Consider the following 19,209-nt stretch of genomic DNA (forward strand, 5'->3'; position numbering starts at 1 on the left):
TATAACATCGCAGTTACATCTCATAACAAAAAGTGCACTGCCTGACCAGAAATGAACCTTTTAATTCACCAAAATGTCCTATTTCATTTCTGAGATTAATGAGATATCAGTATGGTTGTACTTGGGCTCCATCTAGTGGCCAAATTCCAGAACTGACTGAAAACTATTGCTCACATGAAATACCACACAAACACACCACAAAGCTGATCTCAGCATGTGATTTAGTTCTGTGATCTAAATCATTTTGCCAATACAATTTATTTTGAACCTTTTGGGCCTTCAGTGCCTCAAATTGGCCTGTAGAGTGCGCTACAGTACCCAAAAACCTAAGAAATAATAAAAACTCATGCTGCAATCCTGTTATGCAGAATACAGACAAGTAATGGGTCTTGTATGATTCAGAACAATGAGATAATTAACTTTGAAATGACATCTCATAACAAAAAGTGCACTGCCTGACCAGAAATAAACCTTTTATTCACTAAAATGTCTTTTTTGTCACTATAATAACAGTATGGTAGTACTTGAGCTCCATATAGTGGCCAAATTTCGGAACTGACTGAAAACTATTGCTCACATGAAATACCACACAAACACACCACAAAGCTGATATCAGCATGTGATTTAGTTCTGTGATCAAAATCATTTTGCCAATACAAAAGCAGTTTTTTCCACTGAAACAGCTTCTTTTCACTTTTGGGTCTAAAGGACCTTTTGGGCTTCTTTTTGCCTATTGAGGCCAAAATGCCTAGTCGTGTGTGAACCCGCCAATCGCCGCTTGCAGCTATATTTGCATTTGCAACTGTTGCTTCATTCATCATAGCTTGAAAAAAATGTTTAGGAAGAAAACGTGTATTAAAATATTTTGGTTGTCTGAAAAGAGACATGTGCTTTACACGGTATAAGCTACATATCTAGATAAGTCACCAAAACAAAAGACATGTCAGTCAGACATTGCAAACCTGAGATCATGAGGGGGTAGGATTTCAGCAGGCGTTGTACTGCCAAAATTATACGTTCCTTACTAATGCAGCCCCTGTTGAACATAGAGACATGTGTAAATACTAAATACTAATCATGGTGTCAATACTAAATACTAATCATCAAATACCTGCAGACTCACTTATTTACAGCACAACTTTTAATATGAAGGCCTGAAAAACATCCTTAACCAGTCATTAAGACTTATGCACTTAAAAATTCCTTAAGTATGGGAACAGAATTCATAAGGAAGTTATACATGATTTTGCTCGTTTGACCTGTGCAGACAACAAGAATTCCTTTGGCTCTCTTTTGCCATCCTAGAAATAAAAGTGGCTAATACTGAACACTTGAGAACTCTCCAGGATGATAGAGACCACACGCCTCATCAAGAATCCTCCACTAAGATGAGACAAAACCATCAAAGATATGCTCATTATGCATGAGATAAATGATCATTTGGAAAATTACTGGCACTGTAGCTTGCAACCGCTCTAGATGTTGCACACAAATTTATGAAAAAAAAAATCTGAACTTTTCTCAAACAGAGAAATCAGAACTTTCTTTTACCACACACTGTTCCTCATGCAGGATCCTATATTACTTGCAAGAGATAATCGAGAGAAGGCTTACTTATTGATTTGTTGAACACTCTGGAAAGCCTTGAGTACTTCACTGCAATTTAGGTAGTGAAGGTTTTTATTAGTCTCTATATATTTTTCTTTAGTACACTTGTTACACACCTGGAATCTTCTTGTGTATGTGTGTGTTCAAATGTAATCATTAGTGCTTACAGAAATAAACATTTTATTATATATATAAAATCAATCTCTGTCTTACCCCATCTTGAAAAACATTCCATATAACTGAACATTAGATATGGAAATAGCTAAGACTGGCACAATACGGAATGAGAATTACAGCTCTGGGCATGACTTTATTTACTATAAATGTATGTTAGTGTGATGCTAGATTTCAGCAAATGTTTTGCTTGTTACAATTCACCAAAAATACATCTGTTTTACATGCAAAGTTATTCAAACATCTGTGCATGAAAATACATCTAAAGTACAAACATATTCTGTTTACTCCACCAATATACCTGGTCATGCAAAAGTCTAGGACAGGTCCCACTTATAACATAGACCATAATCAATTAGTTAGTACCTCATTAAAGGAGTGTTCATCTATCTGCAAAATGTACATTACATACTGCAACATCATACAGCATATATTAAGCTAATACTGTGCCATTACACTTATTAGCAATACAGTACAAAAGTAATTCTGTGAATCATAGCTTTTTCTTTTTTAAAAACAACCATTTAAGACTCTTCATTGAAAAGTCACATTACGCATACCAAACAACAAAAAGACTATAGATCTTTGTTCCTTGTGCATGTGATAAATTACATTCTGCACAGTTACCTCAGGATATGTCAACAGAAAATAACAATCATAGAACAATATATATCTATAGTCACCATGACAACAGTTATCATGATAAGTGTTAGTATTTCAAAGTGCAAACAGAGCAGAGCTCCTAGGTGTGTTAAACCTGATGTGATTCACTAAAATCTGTGCTCCTTATTTAAAAGGACTTCTGAGTTTAAGTATTTAGCTTTCTGCTCATTCAAAATGTTAAAAACGTTTGACTTTCTTCCTCTCTCTTTCATTTAGAGTGCAGGCACAGTAAGAAATGCACAAACATCTCCATCTTCAAGTAGAATCCATGTTGGGCTTTATTTTGGTCTGGAGGTCTGGCTGGCAGCTCTCAGGTGATCGGGAGGTTCTTCACAAACTCTCTTAGGCTCTTGCGGATATTGGAAGGTTGGGAAGCAGCTCAGTCCAGCAGCGCCGGACCCATGTGGGCATGAAGGGCTTGGCATAGGTGGACAGTGGCCCCCTCACGCTTCCACCCCTCCCGTGGACCGTACCACTGTTGCTGGAGGTCCCCAGGAGCTACCAGAGCAGAGGGAGCACCTTCTGCTCAACCAGTTGTGGCTTGCGGGGGTAGAGTTCCCTAACCAGCTCTATAAAAAGAACATTTAAAAGGAACAATGATCAATAAATCAACCCTGGACAGCACTGGGTTATTACAGAAGCATTTTCTTAACCTAGAAAGATTTCATTCAATTAAAGTGACAATATTTGGTAACTATGGTAACTCTCTGGAATGATTATTATCAATATTATAAATATTATTAATTAATATAGGAATTATAGTATTTCTGGTAAATCTTTTATCTTTTTTATCTCTGGCATCTCTTAGCATATCAGTGGAATGACTTTCTGAAAGAATAGTTTTTTGATAAATGTATTTGAAATTCAAGCCGGTTCATTTTGAACCATGCTCTGTCCTTTAACTACTGGGTCTGGGACTACACTGTGCATGCCCTACTGTAAATACAATGTGTGGTGCCACACACTGCCCTGTACTCGAGTATTTGTTTACAATATATGTCTACCATCACAGTTTAGATGGTTTTTTATTGCAGTCTGTTTCACCTAAAAGTTTTGTGAATAAGTTTGTTTAGTGAGTAAACATGGGGCATAGTGGATGGGATAAAAAATCCTCATCATGTATCCAAACATGAATCACTACCTTGGATTTCAGAGTGTGGACAGTGTCCCTGATGGTTGCCAGGTCTTTAGCAGGGATGTACTTTTCCACCATCTTATCAAAGTCGTGGTGGGAGGACAGGAACAGCAGCATACGCCGGCCCAAGCGCCTGAGACGAGGAACAGACCCCAAAACAGGAGAGAACCGTGAGTGAGGGACCCGTAACTCACAGCACACCAACCATTTATCTTACCAGGGTACAATTTTACAAGGACGTCTGTGTGTAGAAAACACGATAGTGCTTCTATTACTCTACAATTTAGCAGCATTCGCTGACTTCAGAGTATCAGATTAGGAGAGTAAAAGAATCAGCAAAAGATTACTATCTGGGAAACTGAACAAGCTTTGTAGAATTCTCGTTCTGATCCCAGTACTAACCTGGTTTCTTGTGTAGAGCCCTGTGCCAACTTGGAGACTGACAGGAATAATTCGCGGTGTGACGTCTTTCGCCCCAGACAATAACTGGCCAGCACCAATCTTCTCTACCAAAGTAGCCAAGTGCCGAGCAGTACACTTTCTTACTGCAGCATTCAGACTTTTGAGGAAAACAGAAGGAAAAAAATTAGGGCATTCAAAAAAAGGAGGTAATAACTATTAATCCATCCAATCAATGTACACAGTACAACTTTTAGCTTCTATAAAGAAACTTAATACCCTTATGTATGATCTAAGTGCACAATCAAATGATCATATTCTATTCGATTGCTTAGTTTGCACCAGTTAGTGTACATCTGTATTTTTAAAACAGAAAATGTTTGTATGTCCTCTGTGAGCTAGCTAACTAGCCTATTTTTTAAGCATTGTGAAGGGCAGTTTGGATCAGCAGAGCGGAGATGGAACGCAATAAAAATAATATATAAGAGGATAAATAACTAAAAATATTGATATAGGCCAGGGCAATATTTTGAAAGAACAATGGAGAGGTAAAAACAGCAGCAAAAAACAGCAGCCAAAATTAGTGCTGTGTTAGCTTCTTGTGACTGTTGTTGCTATCTGAAAGCCACAGTTTAAAGCTCACTGCAGGCTAACTGACCAGAGTCCTCCAGCGAGAAGGGCGTTCATGCTCCGAATGGGGGTGCAGTTCTGCACCATGCTGTCCAGAGCTGTGTCCACGTCCTGCCTGATGAAGCCATTGGACTCCGCTGCTTTGTGGAGGAGGACCTTAGCTGTAACCTCCACTTCCTGGTCCATCCCTTTCTGCAGGCTGGAGTACAACTCCCTCAAGGACACCACCGCCATGCGGGACACGCCAGAGCGCAGGTTCAGCACCTGCAGGAAAGACGACGTTCAAGCTCGTTTTAGTCACATCCAACACTGCCACCGCCATCGTAATAAGTATAATCCTCCACTGCAATGTGTTATGTAGGCGGAAATACCTTAATCACTAATTACAGTTAGATATGCCATCTGAATTTCAATTAGATAATGTTTTTATCAAAAAGGAATTTAAAAGTACTATGCTAAATCTGACTTGACTTTGTCAGCAACATCACCTGTAATGTGTACATGCTGATGGCATGTTTGTATTCTGTCTATCCACTGATGTTTGCACTGGACATACATGGACATCAGTGGGTTGTGCCTCTTCGGTAATGGTAGACCTTGATCTGATTGTTCTCGTCCAGGCCGAGCTGGACCAGCCCATTGGTGGGTGGGGCAGCTGGGTAGCGTGTGAAGAGAGGCCTGGGCAGAGGTTCAGGAGAGTACAAGGGTGCCAGAGAGTGTGTGTGAAAATATGATGCATTCTGTTCCCGTACTGGTTTGTGTGTGATACGTACATGTGTATAAGCTGAGGGGGAACGAGAGATTGTGAAAGGATACACATTTGGGTCTTTGCGTTGTGATTCCAGCCACCTTTTGTTGTCTTCAATAAATCTCTGCAGCCTCTGGCCATCTAGCTCAGAGGAGTGACTACACACCCACACACACACACACACATAATGGAAAAGCACTGTATGAGTTCATCAATTTTCCTTTCAAAATCAACAGCAGCACTGACCCTGTGAGTGAGAGTGAGAGATTGTGACCGAGCCTGCACTGGTGTGCAAGTGTGTGTAGTTACCTTGCTGGAGTGTATCCACAATATGCTCTGGTAGCCCTCATGGGATAGCGGGCACTGGTATCCATGGAAACTCCTAAAATCAGAGCAGTCTTAATACGGGTAGTGCGATTTAGATTTCTGAAGCTAATTTGACACAGCAGGTCTCTACACTGCACCACACTTGCACTGGAAATGATCGGCATTATCCAAGCACAGAAAATCAATGGAGGTCATCAACTATGCAAAAAAGGCTATAAATCCAGCAGTGACTGGTTTGTGCTTGAGGGAGAGGCAGAAGTTTCTATTTGTATTTAAGGTTTTACGAGTGATGAAGAAATGAAGCATTAGTGAAAATCACTGCAGCCCACTGAGGTGACCACTGCTCATCACTGCTAATGTTTGGGGTGTGTCTGTCTCTACGTACCAGGGAAGAGTTTGCTCCAGTGGGAGTTCAAATGAAGGTCAGACCCGTGTGTTTTTGGGACAGAACAGTGTAAGAAACTGTTCTGATTGGCCAATGAAGAGGAGGCGGGACTTGGTGTCCATGCCCAGGATGGGGCAGGAGGGAAGGAGGAGGACGGAGGTGGCCGAGGGAGGGGCTGGACGGTCCTCCCAGTGAGAGATCCCAGTGCACCCAGCACCGTGTTCAGCTGGCCAGAGATCTGCTGCAGGGACTCTGCTAACTGCTGCACTTTCACTGGCACTGCATGTGCTGAAACAGAGAGGAAGACCAGGGTTTGGGTGTATTACTGCTAGAGAGATAAAAACATCAGACAACTATGAATCAACAAGACCAGAGTGGACTCTAGAGCTGCTTACAGTTGTGGGCAAATTTTTAGTTTTCACAGTTTGCTTCCTCAGTTTATTTTTTTAAGAACCTTTTGTCAAATGTTTATGTGATATAATGAAGTACAATTATTAACAGTCTATAATTGTTCATTGCTGCTAAACTGCTCCTGAATCATTGGGAGAAGTTGTTCTGGAAGGATGTTTTGATACCTTCCCTTATTCATGGCTGTGCTTTGCTTAGGCAACATCGGGAGTGACCCCACACTTTGATGGTGTGAGGAGGCTCATAGCTGCCTCCTCTGTAGGAGACGCTCCTGTAGGAGACACTACTGTAGGAGACGCTCCTGTAGGAGACGCTCCCTGAAGCGTCCTTCATGCAACTGAAGCACTCTCCCCAAAGTCCTTAGTGACTAGATAAATGGTTGATTGGGGTGCATCGTACAAGCCGCACTGTCCTTGCCTGTGAAACCCTTTTGATGCAATGATGACTGAACGTGTTTCCTTGGAGGTGACCATAGTTAACAGGAGAAAACGTAAAAGCACCACTACCCTTTTAAAGCAACCAGTCTTCTCTTCTAATCATCATGACAGATTGATGTCAGCTGTCTTATCCTCATTAACTTTTTTTCTCCTGAACTAACGAGATCAACACTGAAATTATCTTATGCCATTTTGTAGGGCTGAAATGGAGAAGCTGGAATGCAGTAATTTTTGTGAGAAAATCATTTTCATCACAGGGAATGACTTTGCAATTAATTGCAATTCATCTAATCACTCTTCACAATCTAGAATCAATACACATTGCCACCATAAAAAAAAACTGTGGTAGTAAACTTTGTGAAAACCAAAATTAGTGCCTTCTCAAAATGTCTGCCCGTGTGTGTGTTTTGTGCATGCACATGGAGTGTGTCTCTCACTCGTCTCCTCTTGGCCATACTCGTCTCTGCTCGTCTCTGAGTCTCTGACATCAAATGAGACTCTCCGATCTCCCACCAGCCGCTCGCCTTCATCACATGACAGCTGAGAAAAACATTGTAAAGCCCAGGTAGGTATTAATGTGGGTTTGTACGTAAGTGTGTGGGTGCAGGCATACGTGTGTGTGTGTGTGTGTGTTACCTCCTCTGCCAGTGAGGTCTCCAGCTGGCCGAGTCTCTCCTCCTTCTTTCTCAGGAGCGTGTGGTCCTTCTGGACCGTCTCCCTCAGCTTCTCCAGCTCACTCACCTCCTACAGCACAGCGGAGCAGAACATCTAAGAGGAACTACACTCATGCTTCCTACTCTCTCCCATCTGACCTGGCTACATGGCTGTAGGCACTGCAAGACCTAACGTGCTTAGACCCACCACGGCACTGAAACCGTCTAAAGTAGTTAACAATCTCTTAATATTCTCAGATAAAGGTCAATCACTCTCCTGGTTCAAATCCTACCTGAACAATCGTTACCAATTTGTACTTGAAAATAATGAATGCTCATAAGGATCTGTATTGGGTCCCATGTTATTCTATTATATATGCTAGCAAGCATTTGTAGGCATGGTATTAGCTTCCATTGCTATGCAGATGATACTCGGTTATATATATCTTCTAATTTGGATGATGTCAATACTACTACCAAAACTGAGAACTGCATCCAAGAAATAAAGAACTGGATGGTGTCTAATTTTCTTCTTCTAAATTCTGATAAGACTGAGGTGTTACTTCTTGGATCCAAGACTGCAAGAAGCAATTGGTCGAATCTTCTTATTACACTAGATGGCTTTTCAGTAACACCTGAATCTCCTGCTAAAAGTTTAGGTGTCTCTAGTGATTTGGATCTTTCATTTTTCACACACATATGCAATGTCACTAATGCTGCCTTTGCAACTTCATGTAATATTGCCAAGCTGAGACATGTACGTTCGGTATCAGATGCAGAGAAACTGGTCCACAATCTCATCAAGATTGGAATACTGTAACTGTCTTTTAACTGGATGCTCTAAACAGTCCATGAAGAAAGTCCAACTTGCTGCATTCCAATTTGAATCCAAGAGCCAGAGTCCTAACTAGGCCTTGAGAAGTGCATCACATTAGTCCTACTCTCTCAGCGTTGCACTGGCTCCTGGTTAAATATCAAACTGATTAGGGCTGCACGATTAATCGTATTTTTATCGTTATCGCGATGTGAAGTTTCACGATAAACACATCGAAAGAGCCACGATAACTCCTTGAATAACAGCAAACTCAAATTGCGTTATCCTCGTCCAGCAATAGAGGGAGCTATTCGCGCTGCAGACTATGATCACGTGACGTAAGTAGGCAAGAGGCAGAGTGAGGCAGAGTTGCCAGGTTCGCGGTTTTCACGCCAAATTGGGCTTGTTTGAAAATCCAGCCGCGGGTAAAAATTCTGGGGCCGCAGGGTGCGGTTTTTTGGGCTACTTTTGAGTTGGGCTACTGCGGAAGTTACAAGTCAACACTAAGAATCGATCGCGATATAATACTTAATTTGTCTCCATTTCACACTCGCAACCCCCACCCCGCCGACAACTTACACTCGCAGATTTTGTGCGGAAAACTTTTGTAGGACCTGGCAACCCTGGAGTGGGGTGAACACGCTCATCAGACACGCGATTTGGTTTAAGCCTGGTTTACACTTGATGCGGCGCGAGGGTCCGGGAGGCGAAAATAACGTAATCGCGGTGGCTTCGCCCGTGTGCAATTGCCTCGCGCGCTGTCGATTCACGAGGTCGTGCACCTCTCGAATTTTGTAAGTTCGCGCGCGCCGCGTCTCGGCGCAATGAGAACAGTCATGTTTGCAGGGTTCATACACCTATACAAGGTGGAATTCAAGCACTTGTACGTCACTTTCAAGGTCCATTTCAATAATTCCCAGCACGTTATTGAATTAAATATTTATACATATACTCTAAATGATTCGAAATAATTCGCTTTTTTATCACATTATTTAATGTTATTATTTATTTAAAGTTCGCGCGCGCCGCGTCTCGGCGCAATGAGAACAGTCATGTTTGCAGGGTTCATACACCTATACAAGGTGGAATTCAAGCACTTGTATGTCACTTTCAAGGTCCATTTCAATAATTCCCAGCACGTTATTGAATAAAATATTTATACATATACTCTAAATGATTCGAAATAATTCGCTTTTTTATCACATTATTTAATGGATATTTATTTTCAAAACGCCCAATCTTAACGTCTTCACGTTCTCTCATGTTTCGTCCTGGAATTACAAGAGGCTCGTATTTGTTAACGTAATACAAGAGAATTGTTCAGTCAGACAGATATTTGTTGTGAAACGAAGTAGTTACAATTTCAAGCCTTTTCAAATACTTTAGCCTAAATTCCAGCACTTTTCAAACCTGAAACACAAAGCAACATACATATCGTTTCGGACAACACTGCAAAGAATGTGACACGGCAAGATTAAACGCTTCCGCCGTTCGCGGAGGTTAACGAGGTGTGCGGAGTCGCTCACTCGTGAAAGTATAAACCTAGATTGAATCTATTGTTGAATAAACCTGCAAAATATTTGTAATTATTCTGGATTCATTACACAGTAAAAAACAAAACAAATTAACGTGCTGCTGTTCAGAGAGACACTACATTTCTGTATTTTAATCTTAATTTATCGTGGTTCACATCGATATCGGGATATCCAACAATGTTATCGCACATCGCAATTCTAGTCCATATCGTGCACCCCTAAAACTGATTTAAAAATTCTTCTGTTGGCCTATAAAGCATTAAATAGTCCTCCACAATATCCGTGAACTCACTGCATACCATAATCCATCTCACCTGCTGCTCTCTCAAAGCGCAGGATTGCGCTCAGCTCCGAAAACTACAAGATTACAGCCGAAGGCAGAGTAATGTCTCAGTACCCTCATGCCTGTGGTCACCTCCAGGCCCCTCCCTTTAGTTATGCTGCTAGGGATAAGCCTGCTGGAGCCACATGCTAAATCACTGGCACGTGTACTATATATATATGGAAGTTTAATTTGATTTTACATATTTAACCTGCATTCTGTATCTTGACTACATGTTTCTACAAAGACAATTCCATAAAGCAGCTAGAAGATGCCCTGAGTTGCCAGTGGATGTGCTGATGCCGTGGATGCATGTGCCAATACGGCCAGCATCCTACCTGAGGCCCAGCATCCATATTGGACTGTGACTGCTCAGATAGACACAGGACTATAAATATGAACTTAAAGTTGCTGGGCCAATGGAGCATGGCTTCCCTTTGGGGTCTTGGTCCTCCCAAGGTTTCTTCCTAATCCACCTAGGGAGTTTGTCTCTGCCACACTCGCCCCTGTCTTGCTCATTAGGGATCTGGACCCATGCGCTTGTGAAGCTGCTTTGTGACACCATGTTTTGTAAAAAGCGCTTTATAAATAAAACTGACTAGACTTGACGGACCTGGCAGAGAGGCTGAGCAGAACCTCTTGCAGCGGACCTCTGCGGGCTGGGGTGGGCCGTCCTTAGTGCTGCCTGTCTCGCTCTCAGACAGCTGGTCTCTTTCTCCAAGAACCGTCGTGCTCTCTGCAGAGAGACACCTTCACACGAGATATACTCCCGCAAGCTAGAGAGAGAGAGAGGAGATTACAAATGAGTATATAAACATATGATAAATACATACAATCGGACAGCCTCCCTCCCCACCCACACACACCCCCCCCCCACATACTCGTCTATGCTGCTGTGGTTGTTGTGGGAGGTGGGCACAGGGGAGAGAGGAGGTTCCAGGTCCTCCACTCCGAGGGGGCCCTCCTTCTCTCTGCTCTTCTCCTTGCTCTCCTCCTGTTTCTTTCTCTCCAGGTTATCGTCTCCATGCTCTCTCTGCTCCACCTCGCTGACAGACACAAACCACACCAACACAGATCTGTACATTGTACACACTCTGTGTACCGTGCATTTGTGTCACCAGAGACCAGTACTGACTCGGTCAAAGCTAGTGTGTGTGTGTGTGTGTGTGTGTGTGTGTGTGTGTGTGTGTGTGTGTGAGAGAGTGTGTGCGCCCGCACATGCGCATGCATGTGTATATTATCTAAACCTTCAGCGCATCGACCAAAGTTGGTATACGTATACATTACCCAAGTGTGTATATGGGGGTGTGTGTGTGTGTGTGTGTGTGTGTGTATTACCTGAGCCTTCTGTGGAGTTCATCACATCTATCCTGTAGAAGCACTGTATTGCTCAGTAGCTTCTCTCTCTCCTCCATCATCCTTCTGCTCTCCTCCCTCTCCCTCCTCCTTCCCTCTCTCTCTTTTTCCAGTTCCTCCCTTTCTCTCCTCCTCTCATCTCTTAGTCTGTCCAGCTCCGCACGCAGACTGTCCCGTTCTCTCAGGACACGTGAGAGAGCCTGGGACACACACACACACACATACACACACACACACACACACACACAACCTAGTATAACAGTTCACAATGACAAACACACACACACACACACCTGGTCATACACACACTCACACGCACCTCTATCCCCTTCTCAACTTCATCTTCTTCCTCACTCAGCTGTTGTCTCCTCTTCTTCAAATCTGCAGCCTACAGACCAACAGTACGAACACACACAGATCATTTTATCAGGGCACCTAATACAATGGAGCTCAGTGTACCAGTTGCACATTGGAGTAGCACACACACACTCAAATAAAGCAGGTAAAGTACCTGAGTTTGGAGTAGCACACCCACATACACACACACACACACACACACCCACACACTCAAATAACACAGGTAAAGTACCTGAGTTTGGAGTAGCAGTTCCTGAGTTTTGAGCTCTTTGGATTTCATGTCCAGTTGCTCCATCATCTTCTGCACTTCTAACTCCTAAACACACACACAAGAAAAACAAACAAATACAAACAACTCTCACCGTCTTTATACACATAAACACCCGACTGGGTATGGCAGAAGAGGCGTTTTTGCGCGTGCGTATCGTGTGGGTGTGGGATCTTACTTTCTGCTTGTGTATTTTGTGGGTTTGTTGGAGCTGAGAGTCAAGCTGTAATCTGAGCTGCTCCAGCTGGGATGAGTGTGTAGCCTGCATCCTCTCCTTCTCCTCCAGATGAGCCCTCAACAAGCGCTCCCTCTCCACGCTCTCCTGCACACACACCGTGTGATGAACACACATTGGCTCGGCCTCTTAGGTGATCACTGAGCTGTGAGTAAATGAATTCTCCCTGCCTTTAATTTATTTATTTAGTCTTTAATTTATTGTCATCACCTTAACTGAAACCAAAGGGTGTTTTATAGAACCCACATATGGTTCGTCTTTTCTGTATGAAGTGTGCATGACCCTCAGAGAGCCAGGGGCCTAGTGCACAATACAAATGAATGAGGTAATAGAAATTACATATATAGATGGATAGACAGATGGATGGATAAACAAGAGGATGTGTGGATGTATATGACTAACAGACGAATGGAAAAATGGATGGATGGACGGAAAGGAAGAAGACAAAAAGAAACACTGAAAGAAAAACACTGGCGCATGACCTCAAATAAAACCCTAACCTCAAATAAACTTTGAGGTCCCCTCACTTATACCACTGCTATAGTGTTTGTAGAGAAAGACAGACAGACAGACAGACAGAGAGAGGGAGGGAGGGAGGGAGAGACATATAGGAAGAGAGGCAGTGTGAGTGTTAATGAGTACCTGCAAGGGTGGGTTAGGGCTGTGGTCTCTTAACGGAGCGAGATCTTGGCGTTCTGATTCGGATCTCTCCTCCACAGGAGCACTGCCACTGACTTCACTGTCCTGCTCATACACAAACACATATGCATGAACACGCATGTACAGACATTCACAAGATCATTGTGTGTGTGTGTGTGTGTGTGTGTGTGTGTGTGTGTGTGTGTGTGTGTGTGTGTGTGTGTGTGTGTGTGTGTGTGTGTGTGAAAGGTAGAGCAAGGTGCTACAGTAACACCAAGATCACGTGAGCACACACAGTGATGTTAGTGGCGCTGTATAAATGTGTGTGAAAAGCTGGGAACATAATGTGTGAGTGAGGGAGAGTGAAGAACATCGTGGCCACCTCATACTGCAGTCCCCCTTTCAGGATGTCCAGGTCCACGTGTAGGTTCTGCAACAGGTCTGATGACCCTAGCAGACTCTACGTACACACAAACGCACACCGCAACACGGATACAGAAAATCATTCCTCATACTTTACTGCACTGTAAAGACTACAAAGGTGACAGTGAGCTAAAAATCAGATCATTATATTCTAGCAGGTGTTTTCACCTCATGGACAGACGCCGCCTTCTGCTCTTCATCCTCCTCCTCTTCATCCACCTCCAGATCTGGATTAAATATGGGCGGAGCCAGACTCTCCAGCTGTCGTCCTCTTAGCGAATGCAAATTTGCTCCGGATACATCCTAAGATACAGATCATCATACGCTCTACACCTCTGCCATGAACTCAAACCTCCATCACTTCAAAGTCAATTTGGTAAAAGCTAAACTTTGCAGAGGAGTGACGTGTTCTTTTACTTCCAGTGACGTATGTAGGGTTTGTTCTTACACCACCTTATAAAAGTATACAATGAGGTTTCATTCCCCTACTTGAGGATATAGACTGTACATGTTCACCCCTACTAGAGGATATAGACCGTACATTTACCCCTAGTGAGGACTTTAAAGGATGAAGGTCTGTGAAGTTGCCCGGGGAACCTCGCAGTCCAGGAACTGAAAGGTCACACATTCCTCTCAGTGGAGCCAGAGGAGCCAGCAGCTGAGAGACAGTGATAGAGTGAGTGAGTGAGTGTGTGAGTGTGTGTGTGTGTGTGTGAGTGAGAGAGAGAGAGAGAGAGAGAGAGAGAGCATTAGCAGAATGGCACACACAAATTAGCTTTCTTTCTCCTTTCTGCTCAACTTTAGGCGACTGCTATCCTAAATCTTTTGATATACTTCGATGAGCAAATAATTGTTCAATTCATTTCAGTGTTATTAGAAACACAGCAGTCAAGAATGTGTAGAATGGAAGAGAAAGTGTGACAAATATAACTGCTGTGTGACAAAATACATTTTAGGGTACACAGATCCAAACTCACTCTTGGGGCCTTCAGTCCCTCTGGTTCCTTCTTTTTTTTCTCCTTCTTCTCTTTCTTCTTCTTCTTCTTCTCCTTGTTCTTTCTGGTTCCTGTGGAGGCGGAGCCTGAGATGGCAGAGGCAGTCCGGCCGTGATGAGCACGCTCCCGCTCCTGGGTCACTAGTTGGCGGTAGTGCTCATCACAGGGGTGGTCCCAGGTGGACTGGCCCGTGGAGAAGTTGAAGTAATAAACTTCTCCAGTCACATCCTGACTGGAGTAGGAAAGGGAGACAAGCTCATCAGATAAACACACATAAAAACACATGACATGTAGACAAGCCTAGGTTCTCCAGCACAGGACTGTCCACAAAGGTGTCAACAGGACAACATCTGAAACACTGAGTGGTGCTCTGGGTCTCATTGCTCAGATTAATAGTGCCAGAAGGCAAGTCTACAAGCAAATCTGCTGCATAGAGTGATGAAATATTAATTATATACTTTGCAATTGTTAGTTTTGGGGACAACTAACATTAAATATCTCCTGGATCTTGTATTTGTGTGTTTTATCTATAAAGGTACTGACTCATATAAAAACACCACTGTTACACCTGACAATAAGGTTATAACATACTTTCCCCCAAACCATTTGAATACAGAATCCAAAAATGATTTCATATGTTAAAATGTGTCTGATCTTTCATGTCACATCAAACTCCCCAACTTCAAAAACAATCCTCTTCTGCCTGTTATATTTTCTCTTGCCCAATCTTATTTCCCAGTCAAATTATTCAGTCTTCTCCAGACTTGCAGTTCCATGGTCTTTAAAAAAAAGTTGGGCTGTCTAATTTGCTCATCTAATCACCTAGGTCATAAGTGATTTAATGCCCACTTCTTGCAAGCTTCCAGAGAGTCCGTGTGACATTATGACACTCACAATAAAGTCCTGATGCATCCTACTTCTATAAATGGTACTTAAAATTATAACTGAGTTATAGGGGACAAAGGGCCTTGGTACGTCAGGTAATCGAGAACCTGAATGAATGAGCCAGCATGAATGAGACGTAGAGTTCTTGGAATGGAAGCCATTCCTCAATTAAGGGCACATTAGAGTATGCTTGGATTTTTCTAAAAGGAACCAACACTCACACCAACGCTCACTGCTCTGTGTGTAAGGATAAGAAAACTGTTTCATTATGGGTGACTGTATGAGAATGAGCTTGTCCTACCAGGGTTTCCATTCAGGAGGTAGTGGGGCTACAGCCACCTCTCTGGCCAGCCATAGGAGCTCTGGCTCCCTCTCAGGGTCAATGCCAATTTGTCTGGCAAAATCATGGATATCTGAGGAGCAATACAAATAAGAAGAATATACCGACAAGAAGTATGATATTTTCAAATCAAGACAAAATCCCACAAATTCAAATATTTAAGTCCATAATGCATGGAGATTGATTCTATGTTATAAAGTGTAGCTATAGCTTGGGCGAACATACAGGAGTCCCAACTGGAACTGTGTTGTTAATATTATAATTATTATATATTATAATATTATTATATATTATTAAGTTATTATGTCAGTGTTATAATTTAGTTTTTAAATGATGGAACTGTTGTAGCTTGTAGACTTTATCAATGGTGGATATTAAATTATACCATTTCAGTAACATATATTAAAGTTCAGGGCCGGAGTGGGCCACTTTTTCAGCCCGGGAGTTTCATGCCCAAATCCGGCCCAAAATTATTTTTCCATCCCAATCGGCCCAAACTAGAGATTGACATGAGCCGGCCCATCGAGAATCCTCCGGAATCTCCCGATTAGCCACTCCGGCTCTGGTAAAGTTTTATCCGGGGTCCTAAACTGTAACAGGTAGTATGCGACAGCTAATGTACCTTGTTCAGATGGGATATAATTCTCATCGCAATCCTCTTCCAGGATCAACTGCTCTCCAACTGGTCCCCGAAGGGCATCTGCTGTCATGTTGAATGAACATTAAGAAAAATATTATGTACTATACGAATAACAGTGCAGTAGACAGATCACCTCGCCATATTGTCTCTAAACTCTCCGTGGTACCGTTCGCTAGGCTAACCTAACTAACTAGCCAATAATAGAATTCCATAGCAATAATAGCGTCCATAGCAACCGTAGCATTCCACACAAAGCAACGTTATACCCAAAATACCCAAATACCCACCAGCAGGCTGGAGGTTGACTGTATCCATCTGTTTCAGGACCTCGCCTTGAACATGGGGCTGAGCAAGGTGTCTCTGCCTCTCCATGTCAGGGCCTAAATGCAAAACACCAACCCAGGGCACAGAGGAATGTGTACTGTTAAGATCATCAGGTCTATAAGAAGGGCTACAGTGCCATTTGAATTCATTACAATGTTGAAGAATATGTCATGTCATATTTTCTGATAAAACTGGTCAGGTCATGTGCAGAAAGCTGATGGTTCTGCACCTCTGCCAGACCTTACAAACAAATGTAATAAATGTTTTTTTTCTACTTTATCATGCATGGTTATTTGGTTTGTTGAATACGCATGTAATCTTCAGTGTTACACAGTACCAGTGTGGAGTGGTCCTTCTACAGGGATGTTAACATGGCCGACATCTGAGGGTCCCGCCGTCCTTCTGTGAGGGAAGGGTGCTGGTCCACAGGGATCCGTGTGGATCACTGTCTCTTGGAGGTTGTAGGGCACACCTGAAAATCCCACAGTAGGTAAAGTGAAACCCAGCACGCCTCCCAGTGAGGCTCAAATGCCTTGTAAGTGTTTCCCAATGAACAAGTCATTATAACAAGGGCTATGGTGCCATGTGATGTCATTAGAATGTGGGGAGAATGCTTAAGAATGTTTCTTTTTAAAAGTGTTTATTTTTATTTGCTTTTTCCATGGCCACATGGACAATGTTAAGATTTATGAAAATTGTGCTGAGTCAAAGAAATCAAAGAAGTAACCCATGCTCCATTAATTATATTATCATGTACACATGAAATACAGAGCTTGACAGTCATCAGTAGAATAAATATACATGTTATTTTTCTGAACCTTAGAAACCTACTATATAAATGTGTATATTTAACTTTTAATTATTATGAATAAGCCTATGGAATCCATACTCATAATAACTAATATACTGTCTTACATAGAAGTATAAAATTATGTACAGTATATGAAAATGTATTTTTCTCACCATGAGTGGTAAAACCTGGTGTGTCTATGAAGTGGTTCTCTTCCTGCCTAGGCCTAGGCTGGTCGGTTCTCCTGGGGTAAAAACTCATTCTCCACCTGAAAAATAGAAAGAATAGAAAGAGAGAAAGATCTAGAAAAAATAGAGAGATTTGTTAGTTTTGTATTGATAGTAATCCACAGAGCAAAATGTCTTGCGACTTGTTCTGAGCTTTTCAGCATCAAAACTGAATCCAAACATTCCACCTTCCCAACAAAACATTCTAATCCAAACATTCCAAAGTTGAGTAGCACGTCATATCACAATTTCCTATTTTTTTTAACCAAAACACCAAATCAGCCAGGCTGCTAAAATAACCTGATGCAGCCTGGCTTGTACCCAAAGGGTTCATACCAGAGACCGTATATATAATATATCAGTAGCGAACCGTGACCATTAAAAGTGGGCCCGCTCCCCCACCCCCCTTTCCTAATTAACTGCAATAAATAAAAAATAAAAAACTGAGACAGTACAGCTTTAGAAACGCAATAAACAATAATATATGTACTAGATAACTTTTTAAGCAAAATAAGGTTCCAACAAAATAAGGTCCACAACTCCTTGTTCGTCCTTGTAAACAACGCGCACGTCAGCTAATGTCAGCTAGCGTCACCACAGCGGGCGGAAATGATCATACAGTTAAGCCCGCCCACTAAGAGGGAAGATATGATTGGTCAATTTTACTGTCATTTGAAACTGTTTGGTGTAGGGATGTTACTATATTTCCGGTTGGTATGCGGAAGTGCTGATGTTATGGCCGAGCCTAAATTCACAAGGTGCCTCTTGGAGTTCCCGTCAACGATGTGCGTCGTATTGTCAGAGCATCAAGTACAACGCCACAGAGTAAACTTGAAAAGGGTTTCAAGTTCTACGTTTCATCCTACCTCTGCAATTTTGAAGGTAAGTGGCTGACGCTAGTTAGCTAGCTAGCCTGAGGTGGCAGTCTAATGAAGTGATGTTGTTTTTAGTAACGAACCAACCTGTCCTAGTACTAGAAATGCCTTTTAAAACATGTTTGTATTTCTGATGGAAGTATCAGGCAAAAGTAAGGCTAACGAGATAACAGTGAGGGCTCACTGCTACAGATCTATGAAGAAAACAGATACGCCACACCAGCTGAGAGTAGGACTGGTTAAAATGACACGAGTTCTGTTCAGTGTCACGTTCAAAGTTCTGTTGAACAAGTTCAAAAGTTAGTTCAGCACAAGTTCAATCTTTTATCCTTGCTCTTACTTCACGTAAGCTGTGATAACCATAGGCATTGGTTGTCAAAGCTTACAATGGTAGCCAAATGCAGAGTAGCTGAGTGGGAATCATTAGCAGTCTATTTTGCCTATAGTAAACAAATGGGAGTTTATTTTACAGTTTGAGCTATTGTTATCTACCTCTATGACTCAAAGTCCACCTCAGCTATTCTTCAAACTGCATTTTCTAAAATCTGTCAATCTGTCTTTCAAATCTTTCATCTTAACTTCTTTATTAACATATGGCTGCAACACTTACACCTATT

The 19,209-nt window shown here is 42.2% G+C and overlaps 1 protein-coding gene across 1 annotated transcript; it reads right to left on the minus strand.

Annotated features, from left to right (window-relative positions):
* Positions 1-1,889: 1,889 nt before the first annotated feature.
* On the minus strand, positions 1,890-18,305 carry LOC143477686 (uncharacterized). Its single transcript, XM_076976407.1, has 26 exons — positions 17,664-18,305; positions 17,038-17,172; positions 16,664-16,756; positions 16,359-16,439; positions 15,698-15,809; positions 14,494-14,743; positions 14,064-14,174; positions 13,685-13,819; positions 13,476-13,553; positions 13,097-13,198; positions 12,398-12,541; positions 12,184-12,267; positions 11,914-11,982; positions 11,577-11,794; positions 11,120-11,284; positions 10,852-11,014; positions 7,551-7,658; positions 7,352-7,454; positions 6,070-6,357; positions 5,667-5,739; positions 5,426-5,515; positions 5,098-5,287; positions 4,638-4,873; positions 3,983-4,139; positions 3,587-3,713; positions 1,890-3,014 (listed from the first exon to the last, which is right to left on the minus strand). Exons 1-22 carry the CDS (start codon positions 17,749-17,751, stop codon positions 5,173-5,175), a joined length of 2,805 nt encoding a protein of 934 aa, XP_076832522.1. The 5' UTR covers positions 17,752-18,305; the 3' UTR covers positions 1,890-3,014; positions 3,587-3,713; positions 3,983-4,139; positions 4,638-4,873; positions 5,098-5,172.
* Positions 18,306-19,209: the final 904 nt, after the last annotated feature.

The sequence above is a fragment of the Brachyhypopomus gauderio genome, chromosome 16 (genome assembly GCF_052324685.1).
Source record: "Brachyhypopomus gauderio isolate BG-103 chromosome 16, BGAUD_0.2, whole genome shotgun sequence".
Classification (NCBI taxonomy): domain Eukaryota; kingdom Metazoa; phylum Chordata; class Actinopteri; order Gymnotiformes; family Hypopomidae; genus Brachyhypopomus; species Brachyhypopomus gauderio.